The sequence below is a fragment of the Lissotriton helveticus genome, chromosome 4_1 (assembly GCF_964261635.1).
Source record: "Lissotriton helveticus chromosome 4_1, aLisHel1.1, whole genome shotgun sequence".
NCBI classification, from domain to species: domain Eukaryota; kingdom Metazoa; phylum Chordata; class Amphibia; order Caudata; family Salamandridae; genus Lissotriton; species Lissotriton helveticus.
Window position 1 is genome coordinate 613,909,641 of NC_136063.1, and position 19,810 is coordinate 613,929,450.

The 19,810-nt window shown below is 45.1% G+C and overlaps 1 protein-coding gene across 1 annotated transcript in view; it reads left to right on the top strand.

Moving 5' to 3' along the window:
* The window catches only part of TTPA (alpha tocopherol transfer protein), a 142,584-nt gene that overhangs the window by 110,744 nt on the left and 12,030 nt on the right, over nt 1-19,810 (top strand). The window contains exons 3-4 of the mRNA XM_078687249.1: nt 1,591-1,784; nt 17,126-17,236. Of these exons, the coding sequence (XP_078543375.1) occupies nt 1,591-1,784; nt 17,126-17,236 (305 nt within the window). The remainder of the gene's footprint in view (nt 1-1,590; nt 1,785-17,125; nt 17,237-19,810) is intronic.

A 19,810-nucleotide genomic window follows, 5' to 3' on the forward strand; every position in this document is an offset into this window, starting at 1 on the left:
CAAGGGACTGTGCCTAATGCTTAATTCTGAGCGCTTTGTTGGTATATCGGCATACAGTGATGACGTTAATTCATCTAATGTGGGATACTGTACGGCTTGGAAGCTGGTTGATAATGCTTATTTCAGAATTTCAAGTTGCTTAAAGCTGGTGGTAGCAGTCCTGAGAAATTTGTGTTGTTACTATGCTCAGTTTCTGGCAGGCGCTGGGCTTTGCAGATTATAAATGTAGGCTTTATTCGCAGCAGGTTGCTTTCAAAGAGTTAGTGGTACACACAAAAAGTGTTTTCACGTTTAGCTGACCTTGCAATACTTTACTGTTAAGCCCTAGCAGGAAATACATTTTGAAGGTGTTGGGGCACGTTTTGTAATTCGGATTGGAATGAGGGTTGGTTATCAACTACGATTCGAGCCTTCTTTCCAAGCTCGCAGAATAACATTGGGCCACAATCTGGGTGTAAAACATTTATGTATTAGCTTGAAGGATTTACCTCCTAGGGGGCAGATATATTTTGTCATAGGCTGATGAGCACCACAACAGATGGCTTCACTTGAGTGAGGTGCACAAGTATGGACGAGCTACTATAAAGACTGGCTCGTGGCTATATGTGTAATATGCTGTTGCAACGGGAAAATGACGATTCTGGAGGGAAAAAAAATGTGTGTGTGTGTGTGCAAGTGTGTGTGTGTGTGTGCAAGGGAGGGTCAAATAAAGTATGTGGGGTGTGTGTGTCTCTCTCTCGCGCACACGCATATATATATATATATATATATATATATATATATATATATATATATATCTAAAGATAATCATCCTCACACATATTTGGAAACATGTACATACACTCTTATGCACAGATTAATGCACATAGTAAACAAACGTTTTATAATATTTACCTGTGTCGATGGTGTAACTTTTATGGTTTGGTTTGCCAGCACAGCTATCGCCAGAAAATTAGGTGAGCATCACCAGGAGAGAGGTTTTGACTCCGTCCACATGTTGGGAGCCAGGAATACATGTTTTGATTGGGCAGAAGTTGTGTGCTTCCTTTAAAAAGGTGCTTGTCTCCACACTGCTGTGATCATTTTGTTTATTTATGCAGCTGGCTGGCCTTGACCTTTCAGGGGCACGCGTATGACCATAAAGGGACTTAGATAATTAAATGATTCATGTTGTTTTTCACTGGCATCCCATATGGGACGAGGGCAGTCATTAACCTACATGGGTTTTTATTTGCTTCACATTTCCATGCAACATTGCTTTAAAGTCTGACCTATTGGCATTGCCAAATGCTTATGTGCTAAATGGAGAGGATGCACGCTCCTTAAACCTCTGCCAGACAAGTTCCTATATTGTTATCATCTGACTAAATATATAGGTCCTACTTCCTCAAGGACATGTTCATATGCAAGGGATAGCGAAGGCCATCTCATAAAAATTAATAGCAACAATTCTGTAAATGCTTTCTGTGCTGACGTTAACCGCAGCAAGTTCTCCCGCATGCTTCCTTCCCACTCTCTCTTTATGTGCGGCACGCTCCCAAAGGTGCAGTGCTACTCATTACAAAATGTCTTTCATGTTTCTTTGTACAGCTCAGTGGGACCCGAAGTTGTTTACAGCGTATGACGTATTCCGCGTAAGCCTAATAACCTCAGAGCTCCTGGTGCAAGAGCTAGAGACCCAGTGCAATGGGATCAAGGCCATCTTCGATCTTCAAGGGTGGCGGCTCGTGCATGCCTTTCAGATTACTCCAATGCTTGCCAAGAGGATTGCTTCAGTGCTTGCGGTAAGTCGCATGAAAGAATCATTTACTTACACAGTTTTTTTTTTTAATTAAATCATTATTCTATATTCTATAATTCATAGGGGGGGTAAAGTACTGTAGTCATTGGATAAAATTGGCATTTCTGGTTTTATTGAATTTTTCTGTTATATTTCTGTGTAGGTAGCAATATTTGTGCCAGTGAAAAAAAAAAACAAGGTGCAAACACTATATTTCCACATGTATTTAACTGTTGACTCCACACTGTAGTGTCCTGATTACTTACTGATAATCCTCATCACTCTTAGTCCTACTCGTCCTTGACCCAGTCATGACACATGAGGTATATTTCACAAACAGGAAACAAAACAGGAAATGCTTGATGGCTCCACCCACCCTCCTGCCAGGGCCTATAATGCCATAGCCAGCACAAAGCACTTCTTGACATACCAAGCACAACAAAGGCCTGACACAGTTAGGGTAGGTGGGAAATATGACTGGGTGGAGGACGAGTAGGACTAAGATTAATGAGGATTACCAGTAAGTAATTAGGACATTACCTATATATCTCTCGTCCTCGATCCAGTCATGGCACATGAGGCCTACCAAAGCAGCCACCACAAAGCGAAGGCCTTTGGAACACTGGCAGAAAACAAACCAGACAGCACACAGGAGAGTTGCGCACCACAGTGAAACCTTTAATGACATGAAAGAATCAACAAGGAGCATCAAGCTCCATAGCACGCAAAACACCAGACCCACAATTTCAAATGGTCATTCAGAGAGCAATTCAACCTGTAATGCTTAATAACCGTAGACTCAAAAGCCCAATGCCCTGCACGCTACATCTCATCCAAAGACACCCCATGAAAGGCAGCCCATGAAGCCGAGACACTCCTCGTGGCTCGGCCTGCACACGCGAAGGACACAGCAAACCAGAGCCCTGATAAGCCAAGGACATAGCGGACTTGATCGAATGACCCAGGGTAAGCCGAGAGGCAGCCTTCCCATGGCCAGCCAGCCCAAAAGTCACAAACTGACTGTCAGATGCATGAAAAGCTGCTGACTTGTCCACATACACGGTCAAAGCACGCTTCACATCAAGACCGTGCAACAAGTGATCTTTTGGAGAAGAAGGGGCATGGTAGATAGAAGGCAACATCCACCCCTGAGACGTATGAAACTTAGAACATATTTTAGGAAGAAAACCAGGATCCAAATGCAAAATCATAGCATCCTCTACAAACCTCAAAAAGGGGGACAACAGCACAAAGTAGAAAGTTCCTCCAAGCCAATGTGATGACCACCAGGAGAGCCAAGACAGGAACTTAACATAAACAGACAACAAAGGATCAAAAGGAGAGGACTGCAGAGCATGTAGGCCCAGAGAAAGATCCCAGGCAGGCACTGAAGAACGGACAGCAGTTGAGGAGAGAGAAAATCTCCGGAACAACCGGGGCACCAACAGCCCGTCCAAAGAGAACAAAGAATCCGGATCCCGGAAAACCCGGACAGCCGCCTACTGGCCCTTCAGGGTAGACAGGGCAAAAACCCTTATGGAATCCGCCAAAAAGAACTGCAGAATCTCTGAGATAGAACAAAGAGAGGACTGACCTCAACCTGAACACCAGATGTTGAAAGAAGACCAATGCTTAGAATAAGAAGACAAAGTTGACCTCCTGCATCACAGAAATAATGTGGTCAGGCAAACCCCAGCCACTTAGTGTCTAACGTTCAACCTCCAGACTGCTTAGGTGAGAGGGACCAGCAGGTGAGGAGTGAAAGACTTCAGAGGAGACGGGCACCTTGGCAAGATCCAAGGAGGACCCACCGCCAGACTGCACAAGAGCGGGAACCAAGACCTCCGGGGCCAGTGAAGCAGCACAGCCACCACCTGAGCCCCCACCCTCTGAACTTTCAACAGGAATGCACAAATGCAGGAAAAGGTAGGAAAGGCATAAAGCAACCAAGGAGGCCACGTGAGTGACGAGGCCTCCACACCCCACAACCCCCACTCTGGAATCCAGGAACAAAAGATGGGCAGGAGAGGATTGGTCCTGGAAGCAAGCACGTCCATCTTGGGACTCCCAAACCTCCAGATAAATCATAGGAACACTCTTGGAAATAGGCACAACGTCAGACAGGACGAAACCTGTGACTCAGGGCATCTGCCACCATGTTGTCCGAGCTCAGGATGTACTGAGCCTAAATGGCCTGGAGATGAAGCACCACCCAACCTGCAATAGCAAAGGCCACAAGATTCAAAGACTGACTGCGAGTACTGCCCTGATGATTCATGTAGCCACAGTCAGTGTTGTCGGTCCTCACCAGAACATTGCAACCCAACAGAGGACACTGGAAGTACCGATTGACCCGATCCACAGTAGACCGTTCCTTCCAGTTGGAAGACCGGCGGGACTCAGACCCCTGCCAAAGAGCCTGCACGGTCCACTGACCCAGAGTCGCAACCCAACACACTGGCATCTGTCATCCACTGGTGGAAATGGATGCAACCAAATGCCGTGGGAGAGATTGGAAGAGCCCTGAATAGGGAAATGAACAAAGCGGAAAAGATGCCACAGCAAGGGGCGAAGATGGAACAGTGAACACAGAGGCCGCCATGTGCCCTTGCACCTCCATCCAACTAAGCAAGGAAGCCAAAGTCTGAGACGACAGAGCCCACAATAACGGCTGTAGATGAAGGATCATGGTGGGGGGACAGGAACACCTTGCCCAGAACAGAGTCAAAGTCTTCCCCTATAAGAGACTGCGTCGTGGCAGGATGAAGATGGCATTTTCTGAAAATTCAGAAAAAAAACGTGGCCCTCTAGCATATGAATTGTCAAATACAAATGCTGAGACATCACCAGGGCAGAAGGGGACTGCAGAAGCCAGTCGTCCAGGTAGAGAAACACAGACACCCGCAGGAAGTGAAGGTAAGCCACCACCTTGGTAAAGACTCTAGAGCCTCTCCTTTGCCGTTCAACCTCAAAGTATCAACTGCAGGAGGAGGCAAGGACGCCCACTTCCGGCCGTAGGCATAACACTGAGAAAGTAGTGTCTGCAACACACTATCTGTACATGAGGCCCCACAGTGTTCAGCTTGAAAATACAAAGAGATTGTGACCAGGGCCCTACCAAGCCCAGCAAGCCAGACACCCGCTTGCAACACAGAGTCCAGAAGGCCTCAAACCGCGTCCTGACTCTAGTCACTCTCACAACGGTCTCAAGGCACTCCCAAAGCTCAGCAGAAGGAGAAGCCAGGAGACAACATAATGGCAGTAAGAGCCCGGCAGCTAACTCAGCGTTCCCCATCATGTCCACCGACCGGAAACAAAACAGGAAGTGCTTTGTGCGGGCTATGGTATTATAATTGCTGTGATAGGTTTAAAGACTATGTGGTGAGCTCATATCTGGAAACACCAAAAACTCCTGATATTCAACAACTGAATTTGCCACCGTTAGTTGGACCTTTTAAATGCCATAATTGCAAAGCCTGCAATCTTACTTTGGTTGGCTCATCATTTATCCATCATGGCCAAACATATTCCCTGGCACATCACACCAACTGCAATAGCTGTACTGTAATCTACGCTATAAAATGCCCCTGTGAGATATGTGTGGGCCAGACTACACAAAAAATCAAAACCAGAATACCGCAACATTGTAGTAGGATCTGGTGCAAAGTTCAAGGGGCACCACTTGTGGACCACTACTCTGCCACTGGTCACACAGCATATAACCTACAGTGGTGGGTGTTGGAAAAAAATCTGTCTACACCCTAGAGGCGGTGATATACTCTTGGCCCTTAACTTTACGGAGTGCAGATGGATCCATACTATGGACTCTGTAAATCAGGGAATTAACTAACAGGAAGAGACATATCGACAGATGGGCAGGTTGTAGCTCACTTGGAGTCCCACTGTTACCCCACTCTGAATGTTAGTATCCCTATTATTGAACTCCACCTATGCTGTGTATGACGTGAAAAATGATATCAAAAGCCTGTTATTCCGTACTTGCGGGTGGTAATACGCAATTAGATTTCGGGTATATTGCGGATCCATAACTTTGTATATAAACAGGTCTTTATCTGTGTGACAGCGGGACATAATGTAATTTGAGTCAACTCTGTGCACGGAATTGTATTTAATTATATGTGTAACTACGTTCCAAATATGTACATAACATGCACATTTCTTAAATTATTAAGTTTGTGATTTTGACATTGTTTAGTAATCATTGCTTGTAGGCCACTGTGAGGTGCAATCTACAAATTCATATACAAGCTGTTTTTTTGCCTTAATCATGTACAAGAATTACATGATTTAATGTCATGCCTCAAATCTGTACAATACATTTGATTGTATGTGTAACCACGTTCCAATTTGTACATAACGTTTAAGTGCCTACTTTGAAACACCAAGTTCGTGATCTAGGTATTATTGAAAATAATTGCTTATAGGCCACTAGGAGGTGCACCCTGTAAATTGGAATACAAGCGGTGTATAAATTACAGGATTTATTATGTTGCGTTTCATGCGGCCGAAAAATGCACATTATCAATATTCTAATCGTCATGTGCCTTTAAACCTACAAGAGATTTTATGAATATATATTGTCAGGTTTATTAGAAACATAATGTAAATGTGTCATATTTCACTCATATACACTAAGGCACAGTTGGTATGAGCTAATCCAGTATTACTTTTACATTTCTCTCCAATATTTTTCGAACATCGCAGTGCTCCAAAGTGTCACCTCCACAGATAGGTCAATCAAACCGAGCCATCAGCGATGACAGCAAAGCCTTACGATAGCCCCATTGAGCTGCTGCACCTTAGCCTGCACGTTAGTTTATCCAGCTGATTATTACGTCAGCTAGCTGTCTTAAGCGAGCGAATCCCACTGCGCTGGTGTGAAATCGCTTGACGTACGGTCCTAGGACTTCTGAGGCCCCGGGCGAAAGGCAAATGTGAGGCCCCTCTAATTGCATCACAAGAAGTGATATCACAGAAAGTGACATCGCAGGACTATTGATCTTATTTAGCATCACTGAAGCAATTAACGGGGATATCAGTAACATGGGCAAAAAGATGAGGGGATAGAAAACAGGTGAGCAAATATCCATTTCTTAAAAGGAAAGATTGCAATCAAACAATGAGGAGAGAATGAACACATAAATACAATTCCAGTGAAACATAAATAGAGTAAATCCAATGTTCTAGATTATTCTTGTTGATTGGCTCCCTGGCATTGGTTCATTTAGGGAAGGCCAAGTATCTGGATGCGTTTAAAGTGAAGGTATGCTGCAGATTCAAGGGGTTTTTAAACACTGTTTTTAATTTGGTGTTAGAACTGTAGGGAGTGGTAGAGGCAGGATGGCAGGATTCTGATGACAATCCTCAAACTCCCCAAAAAGACAGCACCATTGTTGTTTATATTTCCAACTTTATGGGGTTGTCCAACTTGGGGAAAATTGGGGTAGGGGTAGGAATGGGAAAAAAAGACATTGTCATCTTCATATCATGTCCTGTACGCATCTGGAGGTTAGTGGTCGAATCTGCTGTCCTTTTCGTAGGTGGCAGCGCACCCCCATGTTCTATTTTAAATAGTTCTTCACACATTTTTGTAGATTAACTATCTTGCCTGGTGGCTTGCTAGATCAATGCCGCCCTTGCAGCAGTTTGAAATTACCTCTTATTCACAGGTTCGAATCCCAGCAGGTCCACTCATACTTTCAACATCATGCTAAAGTAAGTAAGTGGTACTAAGATCCACTGTGGTTTGAACGTGGACTTTGCATACATTGAGGGACTGCCCTGATTGATGTATGTAACCACTTATTCATCTTTAACAGCTGCGCCCACATTTGAAGTAAATAAATCGAGAATTTTGGAGAGAACCTCCGCTTATGACAAATCTTATAACCACTTTGAAACTAAATTGAAGTGTGTTGTAACCTTTCTGTTTGATATTTTTGTGGGCCCTCAATTCTTGAGGAGCCCACCATACAAAACACAGGGTGTTTCAGTTTGTTTTGACTATCACATTGTTACACCACATCTCCATATTGCCGTCATTGTGCCTACATCTCTACTGCAATGACATACTTGACGAGGATGTGCAACTAAGTATAATCCCTGCAACCAATGTAATAACAAACGCCTTTTGCAGTCAGACTCCTTCCTATTTTACATTACTCAGGAGCACTGTACTTTTACTGTAGGCCCTCTTTTCCAGGTTTGACCTCTTCTGTAGCAACCTGAGACAAGACCGATCACTATCTTCACTGTTTCTGAGCTGTGATGGAGTTAATCAGGGGATTTATGTAATGGCTAATGCTGAAAGTATGCTTGATAGTACTGGTAAGTGCCTGCTCGGATGATTAACTGAAATAAAGGCACTAACAGTATTTTATCCACCATAAGTCGCAAATCAGCACCTTCAGCGATAGAGGAATTTGAGTATTCATAATATACAATACATGTTCTGGAAGTCCCTAATTAGGAAAAAGTTTCTCCTTTCTATGCTTTTCTTTTTTTTATTGCATTTTGCTCTTAGGGACAAAGAGGAGAATAAAAGGTGCTTCTCAATGTTTAATTCAATTATTGATACATACTCTTATTTTGCAAGGTGTCCTAGTGCGACCCTCTTTTGCTGCCCCTGACTTGCTTCTTTAAAAGTCATAAAAGGGCTCGGGTGTTAGAAAGGTGAGATTGGTCCTTTTTTTACCTACTTTTCCAGACCGGAATAGTTTCTTTCTGTGGCCGAGTGCTTATTATAACTCAGCAAGGCACACTTTATTTTTGCCAGTCAAACAGCTATCAAATAATGATATGCTATTATTGAAAGTGTGTATGAATAATTGGTATTCTTGATAATCTCTTTGGTAGGAAGAGAGACAGACTGGGTCCTGCTCAAGATTAAAACATTTGAACTTTGTGTTATCCCACTGTGCAATAAATACATTAATCTAGGTTTGTATACCTTTGGCCGTGTATGCTGTATCTTCCTTGCAAAAGACACATAATTGATGGACAGAATACAGAACAAATCAAAACATTCACCCCAGTCAAGATATCTTGGTTAAATCCATCATTCTTTTGCTCACCATGCCACCCCAGTTTAGACCTGGCCATCTGCAAATCAGTATTGACCCTGTGCCTCATGGGAACAGTTCAGCCCAAACTGCCAAACCAGGTCTTCCCTGGACCGGAAATAAGCATCCCAGGACTGGTTTGGGGGTTTCACCCCTCATCAGCCAGGATAGCTTGAATCCAGTGGCACAGTGAGTCCGGGACCCGCGTCTGGGCATACCCGGTGCACTTAGGGTGAGAAAGCAAAAGACACACAATTGATGGACGGAATGCAGAACAAATCAAAACATTCACCCCGAGTCAAGATATCTGGGTTAAATCCATCATTCTTTTGCTCACCATGCCACCCCAGTTTAGACCTGACCATATGCAAATTAGTCTTGACCCTGTGCCTCATGGGATCAGTTCTGCCCAAACTGCCAAGCCAGGTCCTCCCTGGACTGGAAACCAGCATCCTAGGACTGGTTTGGGTTTGGGGGTTTCACCCCTCACCAGCCTGGATTGCTTGAATCCAGTGCACCTTGAGCCCGGGACCCACGCCTGGCAATTCGGGCTGGACTGTTCCCATTGGGCACAGGATCAAGACTGATTTGCATATGGCTGGGTTAAAACTGGAATGGCATGGCGAGCAAAAAAACGATGGATTTAGTCCCAGATCACTGTACTAGGGTGAATGTATGACCTTGTTTTATATTCTGTCCATCAACTGTTGTTTTTGCACGTATCATCCTTGCAAGCACAAACACTGCAGCTTCAGTGAATCTTGAAGTCTTTGTTGTAATGTAAATGCATTTGCTTCTACTAAATCTGTAAGGAGAATTTTCTTCTCATTCTTTGCCCATCTCCTGCTGGGAGTGCAATTGCACCACTTCTTAGAATATCACAATCATGTGGCTCTTTATTTCCGACATCCCATGCACTGAGTACGTGATAATGCTTCCCGCTTTTACCCCTTCCGACTTGGTGCTCTAAATTTGTACATACACAATTTCATGTCTTCCTTCTACTTCCTGTAACATAAATGACCGGTCATGCTGCAACTATGGCCATTCAGTGTTGCTGCCTACAGGAGCGACTTACCGCTGCAGCTTAGTTCCCACACTTTCTTGTTACACGAGAGCCTTGATTATGATAAAATATCAAATTTGCCTTGCTCAGCTAATTGCTAATTATTTGGACGTACCAATCGGTATCTGAACAATTTTAAACGGCAGACAAGGTTCCTAAATCCATGGTGCAAGTGACTTTCTCTTACACATTGGTGGACCCAGGAGTATCATATAACACCCATTAAGGGCACCATTTTTGTTACTAATCATAAAAGCTATTGCTTCCGCATTCACAAATTGGAGGGACAATAGAGCACATTGAAACTTTTTGCCTTTCCAAAATAGGAAAACATAGCTTCTCACAGCACGCCCCCAGCCAGCATTTGGGTGCCTCTGTGGGTTTTCTGTTACTTCATTCAGACCTGCCACAGTAACTAATCAGCGGTCAAAGGGCGTTAAAAAAAATAGCATTTGCAGTGTAATAGATCTCGTATTTGCGAGAGTTTAAGCTATTAGTATTGTAAATGACAATGCCTTTTATTTGTTTTCAAAAGCCAAAACATAAATAAAAGGCATTGTCATTTACAATGTCAATAGCTCAAACTTGCGTAAATGCGAGACCTATTGCGTTGTAAATGCTTGTTTTACACGGAGCACCAAGATTCTGTTACAAAAATAGGAATGGAAGTCTCCAGGGGAAGAAAAAGCAGAATCCGTTAGTAAAGTAAGCGGAGCTTTATTTAGCCAGTGAACTCCAGGAAGGTACAAGTAAGAATAACCGTAAACCGTCAATCTCCCACTTATACATGCCGCTCTCATTCAAACCACAACACACACTCGAGACACCAGATCTACATTCACATAGCACGCGACCCACAACACGCGACACACACACATTTGAATCACAACAGCACGCATATTGTTTGTGGATGACGCACGTGCATACACACGCGTCATTCCAAACAATAACACAATAACATAATACTACAGATTCAATATTCAAAATTAAATCAGTGCAAAATATTTTGTCCAAGGAAAATTAAAAAAAATGCATTCTTTATATGCCAGTGGGCCGTGGAAATGGCTGCTGAGGCCCCTTCAGTTCACAGCAGCAGAGCAAGTCCAAAATGAGAAGTAAAAAACGGCCCACATCAAGCCTCTGGTACTGGACCTCGAGCACCAGCCAAATATCGCCCTTCTCAATTCCAGCCCCCACACCTGGACCTTGCGGCTTGATACAGTGCTTCGAGGCCCGGGTAGAGGGGCCCCCTCCCCATGGCCTTGAAACAGTGAGGAGGCAATTCCCAAAACCAGGCAGTTCTACAGACAAAGGTAAAGGTTAACAAATGCCAGTTGATCGGCTGCTCCCTCCTCCCCTCATCCACCTCTTACCTGTGTCCGGCTGGTCCTGGAAACAAAGGGGCTTTCTGTCGCCTGGATACAAAATGCACAAAGGGCACCTAGAATGGCCGGTACTTAACAGAGGCGCTGCCCCTGACACTGTGAGCCAACATAATTTCTGGCCCAGCTGCTGTGCTGTCCCCGATTCTGTATGTACCTTCCCCCCACCCCTGCACCCCCAGGAATGTCATCACGCTCTGACCAGCAAGGTCAAGATGTAATGTGATGTGATCTGGTGGGGCAGGGGGCCCTGTAGGAATAGGTGACCTAATTGTGAAACTGTGGCCTTTCACAGTGACGCGGGCCCCTTGTTTTTTGGCAGAGCGCGAGGCCCTGGGCAGCTGCTGACACTGCCCATGTCTAGCGCCGGCCCTGGGTGAGAGGGTTGCTTGTAGACACACATGTCTTGTTACAATTCACTGCACCCCAGTAACCGGGATTTGACAGAGTATCCCTTTTTTTAATTCTGTAGTACTTGGCCTCTTTTGGCGGCACTAAATCATCGCAGATTGGACTACGACCTGCTAGTGAAAGTTAACTGTGCGAGCTACGGCTCTTTTCTAAGGTAGTACAAAAGGGGGTGGTGATGGACGGAGCATCTGAATCAATCAAACACTCACACCCAGTCAAAAGATCTGGGTTTAATCCATCACCGTTCTTTAGCCCACTCTGCCACCCCAGTTCAGACATGGCTATATGCAAATCAGTCTGACCCTGTGCCTCATGGGAACAGTCCAGCCCGAACTGCCAAGCCATGTCTTCCCTGGACCGGAAACAAGCTTCCGAGGACCGGTTTCTGGCATTCCAGCCGTCTTCAGCCCGGCTTGCTTGAATCCAGTGGCAAAGTGAGCAAGGGACTCACGTCTGAGCATACCCTGCCACACTTATGGCGGCCAAAAGCGGTACAAAAGGGGGTGGTGATGGACGGAGCATCTGAATCAATCAAACACTCCCACCCAGTCAAAAGACCTGGGTTTAATCCATCACTGTTCTTTAGCCCACTCTGCCACCCCAGTTCAGACATGGCTATATGCAAATCAGTCTGACCCTGTGCCTCATGGGAACAGTCCAGCCCGAACTGCCAAGCCATGTCTTCCCTGGACCGGAAACCAGCTTCCGAGGACCGGTTTCTGGCATTCCAGCGGTCTTCAGCACGGCTTGCTTGAATCCAGTGGCAAAGTGAGCAAGGGACTCACATCTGAGCATACCCTGCCACACTTATGCCGGCCAAAAGCGGTACAAAAGGGGGTGGTGATGGACGGAGCATCTGAATCAATCAAACACTCACACCCAGTCAAAAGATCTGGGTTTAATCCATCCCCGTTCTTTAGCCCACTCTGCCACCCCAGTTCAGACATGGCTATATGCAAATCAGTCTGACCATGTGCCTCATGGGAACAGTCCAGCCCGAACTGCCAAGCCATGTCTTCCCTGGACCGGAAACAAGCTTCCGAGGACCGGTTTCTGGCATTCCAGCCGTCTTCAGCCCGGCCTGCTTGAATCCAGTGGCAAAGTGAGCAAGGGACTCACGTCTGAGCATACCCTGCCACACTTATGGCGGCCAAAAGCGGTACAAAAGGGGGTGGTGATGGACGGAGCATCTGAATCAATCAATCAAACACTCACACCCAGTCAAAAGATCTGGGTTTAATCCATCACCGTTCTTTAGCCCACTCTGCCACCCCAGTTCAGACATGGCTATATGCAAATCAGTCTGACCCTGTGCCTCATGGGAACAGTCCAGCCCGAACTGCCAAGCCATGTCTTCCCTGGACCGGAAACAAGCTTCCGAGGACCGGTTTCTGGCATTCCAGCCGTCTTCAGCCCGGCTTGCTTGAATCCAGTGGCAAAGTGAGCAAGGGACTCACGTCTGAGCATACCCTGCCACACTTATGGCGGCCAAAAGCGGTACAAAAGGGGGTGGTGATGGACGGAGCATCTGAATCAATCAAACACTCCCACCCAGTCAAAAGACCTGGGTTTAATCCATCACTGTTCTTTAGCCCACTCTGCCACCCCAGTTCAGACATGGCTATATGCAAATCAGTCTGACCCTGTGCCTCATGGGAACAGTCCAGCCCGAACTGCCAAGCCATGTCTTCCCTGGACCGGAAACCAGCTTCCGAGGACCGGTTTCTGGCATTCCAGCGGTCTTCAGCACGGCTTGCTTGAATCCAGTGGCAAAGTGAGCAAGGGACTCACATCTGAGCATACCCTGCCACACTTATGCCGGCCAAAAGCGGTACAAAAGGGGGTGGTGATGGACGGAGCATCTGAATCAATCAAACACTCACACCCAGTCAAAAGATCTGGGTTTAATCCATCCCCGTTCTTTAGCCCACTCTGCCACCCCAGTTCAGACATGGCTATATGCAAATCAGTCTGACCATGTGCCTCATGGGAACAGTCCAGCCCGAACTGCCAAGCCATGTCTTCCCTGGACCGGAAACAAGCTTCCGAGGACCGGTTTCTGGCATTCCAGCCGTCTTCAGCCCGGCCTGCTTGAATCCAGTGGCAAAGTGAGCAAGGGACTCACGTCTGAGCATACCCTGCCACACTTATGGCGGCCAAAAGCGGTACAAAAGGGGGTGGTGATGGACGGAGCATCTGAATCAATCAATCAAACACTCCCACCCAGTCAAAAGACCTGGGTTTAATCCATCACTGTTCTTTAGCCCACTCTGCCACCCCAGTTCAGACATGGCTATATGCAAATCAGTCTGACCCTGTGCCTCATGGGAACAGTCCAGCCCGAACTGCCAAGCCATGTCTTCCCTGGACCGGAAACAAGCTTCCGAGGACCGGTTTCTGGCATTCCAGCCGTCTTCAGCCCGGCTTGCTTGAATCCAGTGGCAAAGTTAGCAAGGGACTCACGTCTGAGCATACCCTGCCACACTTATGGCGGCCAAAAGCGGTACAAAAGGGGGTGGTGATGGACGGAGCATCTGAATCAATCAAACACTCACACCCAGTCAAAAGATCTGGGTTTAATCCATCACCGTTCTTTAGCCCACTCTGCCACCCCAGTTCAGACATGGCTATATGCAAATCAGTCTGACCCTGTGCCTCATGGGAACAGTCCAGCCCGAACTGCCAAGCCATGTCTTCCCTGGACCGGAAACAAGCTTCCGAGGACCGGTTTCTGGCATTCCAGCCGTCTTCAGCCCGGCTTGCTTGAATCCAGTGGCAAAGTGAGCAAGGGACTCACGTCTGAGCATACCCTGCCACACTTATGGCGGCCAAAAGCGGTACAAAAGGGGGTGGTGATGGGCGGAGCATCTGAATCAATCAAACACTCACACCCAGTCAAAAGATCTGGGTTTAATCCATCACCGTTCTTTAGCCCACTCTGCCACCCCAGTTCAGACATGGCTATATGCAAATCAGTCTGACCCTGTGCCTCATGGGAACAGTCCAGCCCGAACTGCCAAGCCATGTCTTCCCTGGACCGGAAACAAGCTTCCGAGGACCGGTTTCTGGCATTCCAGCCGTCTTCAGCCCGGCTTGCTTGAATCCAGTGGCAAAGTGAGCAAGGGACTCACGTCTGAGCATACCCTGCCACACTTATGGCGGCCAAAAGCGGTACAAAAGGGGGTGGTGATGGACGGAGCATCTGAATCAATCAAACACTCACACCCAGTCAAAAGATCTGCTGAAGACTGCTGGAATGCCAGAAACCAGTCCTCAGAAGCTTGTTTCCGGTCCAGGGAAGACATGGCTTGGCAGTTCGGGCTGGACTGTTCCCATGAGGCACAGGGTCAGACTGATTTGCATATAGCCATGTCTGAACTGGGGTGGCAGAGTGGGCTAAAGAACGGTGATGGATTCAACCCAGATCTTTTGACTGGGTGTGAGTGTTTGATTGATTTGGATGCTCCGCCCATCACCACCCCCTTTTGTACCGCTTTTCTAAGGTAGGCTCCACTTTACAGCTTTTAATAGTATTAGTTAATTCATTCACATAGCACTTTTTCATAAAGCGACCTTTTGCTCATTTTCGTTTAGACCCCAACCTGGCGCTGGAAGTCGCCCGTAAATCTGCTTAATTCTAAGATGAGGTATGTTTTCCATCTTGCACCACTTAAATATTAGTTTTAAAGGGGCCTTCCTCTCCAAATTACAGATGTTTAAATATTCCCTAGACTCCAACCGGATGGTGGATGTCCTTAGCTAAGCCAATTGATTCACTTATTTCCATCACTTTCTGATTAGTCGCAAGATTTCTGGTAAGGCTCCCTTCCACATTTTAATGTCCTTGAGTAGAATTAGTCCGCTCTGATTAGTTAAGTTAATTTCATATCCTGGAGTGGAATTTGCCCCCTCTATTTTGTTAAAATTATTCTATGCTGAGCCTATACAGTTGGTTAGCCTTATGTACCAGGAGAACACATATTGACTCGCTTCCTATTAATGTCATAGGCGGTCCATTTTAATTTGTTATGAACAGTGAACTTGCATACAGCAGTTTATGATTTGTGTTATCCTTAAACTAACTGTATCACTAATGAGAAGAATTGTTTTCTAAAAATACTTTACGCCCTGGTTCTTGTCGAGTAAGGGCTGCCCTTGTTTCCCTAAAGAAAGCTATTCCACTTTACAATATGTGCAAAGTCACAGGGTATGGCCCTTTATGAACACGATGTGAATTGACTTGCATCCGCCTCAGATGAGAACTTTGGCAAGCACGAATTGTGCATGGGGGAGTGAACAGTGAGATTTCTATATGACTGAGAACTGTCTGTCCACAGGCAGTTTCTCTTTTATTCTTTGAGGAACTATATGATTTGCTTTATAATCCTGTGACACAGAGGTCCGGTATGTGTGTCATTCGTTCAGGGATAATGACTGCAGCAAAGAAGGTACACTGATCTATAATACATCTGACCTTATTGCCTTCCAGCTTTGTTATTCCTAGCGCCAGTCATGGTTGCATTGCTGATAATATGGGGTATTTTCACCAACCATCCTTTTAAATTGGTCTCATGAATAGTTGGGCATACATACGTGTTTAATGAATTCTGTATTTTTTTTTAAAAAGCTTTTACCTTTCTCCCAACTCCCTTCAGCTTTCCAACAGCAGCTTTTCATTTTCTTCTAAAACCTATGCCTGAACTGCCTGGGGTGTTTTTAATTAAGTTCATGCATTTGCTGTCTGTCTCCCCACTGCCTTACCTATTCCATTTTCTTTTGTAGATATAAATTCCTGCTTTCGAGATCGTGTTCCCTTTTAATAGCTATGTGTCCTTTTTGGGACTTGATAATTTGCCCACTTTATTCATCACTCTTGAAGTGAGGAAAATGACTGATCATGAAGGGGGAGGCGAGAGGGGTGCGGGGAGAGTGGGGAGCGGAAAATTGAGTGGTGATAATTTCTTAACGTGGATGCTGTATATTTAGGGCACCTTTAAGCAAAATGTGACGGTCTGTTTGCTTAGTATCTAGTCTCTTTGCTAAAGTGAGCCACATGCAGCAAATTTTGTCAACTCCCAGTTCCGTTTGAGGAGAAGGGTAGATTTGACTACTTGAGCTCAAAAGATTTCGCATTCCTGGATGAATGAGCTGGGTATCTCCTCTTCAGCAGTGGATAGACACACACGTTAAATTGTATTCTCATATATTCTGTGTTCTTGTGGGTATTATATGAGGTGAGTAGGGCAGCAGAACTGAATTTATTCCTATAGATATGTAAACAATGTGGATCTCATTGTTATGTAAGGTGAAACTTGAAAGAAAACATACTACTTTTGGGCTCTTAGAGCTACACACTGTAATATATGCGTATTCTCATTATTTGGACAATTTTGTGCATTCACAGGATTCGTTTCCCATCAAAGTTCGGGGCATCCATCTGATAAATGAGCCTTTATTTTTCCATCCCGTCTTTGCATTAATAAGGCCTTTTCTGCCTGAAAAAATGAAGGAAAGGGTGAGTAAATGTTGTCAAATGACTTTTCAATACAATGTGTACTGGCTACCTTGATGTTCTGCTCCTGATGCAAGATAGGTTTTTAAAGTATTTTGAATAATTCAGGGATGTGGAAATGTTCCAAAAATCTACTTGGCCAGGGGACAAAATGTTATACCAATCTATCTGTCCTGAGAAGGTAACAGCTTGCCCCGCCTATTCCATTAATTGCTAAGGGAGGTCTGCACGAAGAAAACCTGTGCTGCTATCAGTGCAACATACATTTCAAGTGCAAGTCCAATTATGCAGTGCATGGTTATGCACTCTTAAATGCATCTGTTGTAGTGGGTGGTTGCACAGCATGCATGCTGATGTGTCAGTGTGTACTGCACCTAATTATCGACTAATTTGCATGTAACACATTTCCATGTGAAGAGAAATAGTACCTAAAGGCAGAGTGCAGACTGGTAACTGACTACATTTCTTGAAGTGTTTTTGGCACAGACAAGACTTTGTCGAAATATGAACCTGTAGAACAGAAGGGTGTTCATCATAGGACGAACTCATAGCTGTCCAGCTTCAGATGTGATGCTCAGATAAACTTGTGAATGGAAATAACTGCACTTATTGGCAGAGCTTATGAACAGTTCATGGGGCAGCAAAATCACGTAGCAAATGTGCTGTGGCTCACTGAGGTAGTATCCACATGTACAAATACACAAGAGGCAGTAATAATTACTGTTACATCAATCTCTCCTTTTACACTTCTGGTCAGGTGTAGTGTGTTTATATTATTGTGCACTCACCGCTACATCTCTACATTCTTATCCCACACAAAGAGCATGTGCAGCACTGGCAGGAGCAGTACAGGATTCTCTCTTGCATATAGCAACGGCAGCAGCTGAGTAAGCTACCCTAACATGAAAAAGTGCAGCTCACCAATTGACCAAGTTTGTCTCTCTCCGATAAGTAGGAAATGTACCAGCAGTGAAATCTTTATACTCACACAGCTGGAAAGCAAGTGTTAGACTCACAGCGAAGAGAAGGAGTGTTAAGTTGAAAAGACAGTAAATCTAGAAGTGCAGAGCTGAACATCGAAACGGAGGCTAGTGAGTAACTGCAACCACTCAAAATGTCCTGTCACACCTAGCAAGGACGCCTTGGCTCAGTCACAGTAGAGTTGGAAACACCTTCCTGACCTCCTGGATAGTCAAATGCCATCTCGTGAATGAAGTTGGTTTATTCTTCAGCGGCTTTAGATGAAATAATAGCTCAACAAACACCCAAAAGTGCCACTACTTAATTTTTCTTTCCTCTCGTGATATATCGGGTCTGGTGGCTTAGTGAACTAGTGCGTCCACTGTAGGGCTCTGTGTTTGACCTATGGTCACAGATTCAAATCCTGCTGGGTCCACTCAGCCTTTCATCCTTCTGAGGTCGACAAAATGAGTACCATTGAGTTGGGTAACAATATAAACATCTGTTATTCAGCGCCAAGATAACCTTCTGGGTGAACATGCGCTTTAAAAGTGCACGTTAGGTTATCAAGCCATGACACAGGCCTGAACACCGAAGCACATTCCCTGCACCTCTTGCACTGATCATGGTAAAGTCGGATTTCAGGATTCTTTCCTTTCACCTTTAAAACTGGGAAAGTAATGCTTCGGAATTTGCTTCATCTGTAAAAGGAAAGCACCTTGCTTGTCATGTGAGCCTGGTGTGGACATTTATTTTTTGCAGTTTTTTTTTATATAGCGCGATCACGACCCAAAGGTATTGGAGTCGTTCTCATGAACACCAGTTACATTACACAAGGTCATGCTCATTATGTTTTAGGCATCCTCTGATCTGGGTTTGACCCATACAAGTCAAACAGTTAAGCAAGTAATGAGGTGCGAGAAACATCTTAGGAGGGCGCTTTGAGGAGGAAGAGGCAGGGCCGAGGCGCTTGCAGCACTTGGCTGCAGGCAGCACTCAAGATCCTCACGAGCCAAGCAGTTATTTCAAAATGTTTTTAAACAGTCACATGTTACCAACAATAGAAGGAAAGAGAGCATAAAACATGGGCCCCCGAGGGAAAAATAAAGCGACGGGGAGAGAACGAGACCGATAGTGTTAACTCAGGTCACATTGTGTGCAATGTGAGAAGCACACTCTATTAGCCCACCAATGAATGAGTGTCTGAGATATGTGACTGATTTGGGACGCTGGAATTTCAACATCTTTTCGTCTTTACATATATTATGTAACCGCATACAGGACTCACTGTTCATAACCTCAATTCTCAAGCGCCTTGACGCCCATGGGGCTAAGTTGCGTATGTGTAAATCCCACTTCATTCATTCATTCATTCATTCATCCAGGCTAAAAGTAGACGACTTCGAACAGGAACTTTGCAGGTAACGTATTGCAGCTTCTGTTCCTAAAGGAAATTAATATAAATCACCCATCTGCCTCATCACTTTTAAAATCCACCAGCTGTTATGGGCAATACGAGGTTAAACAAACATATTGCTCATTTGCTCTAATGCTACCGTTTGTTGAAGCTGAGATACTGATCATGGGAATTTTAAATGTTTACTACCGGGTACAATT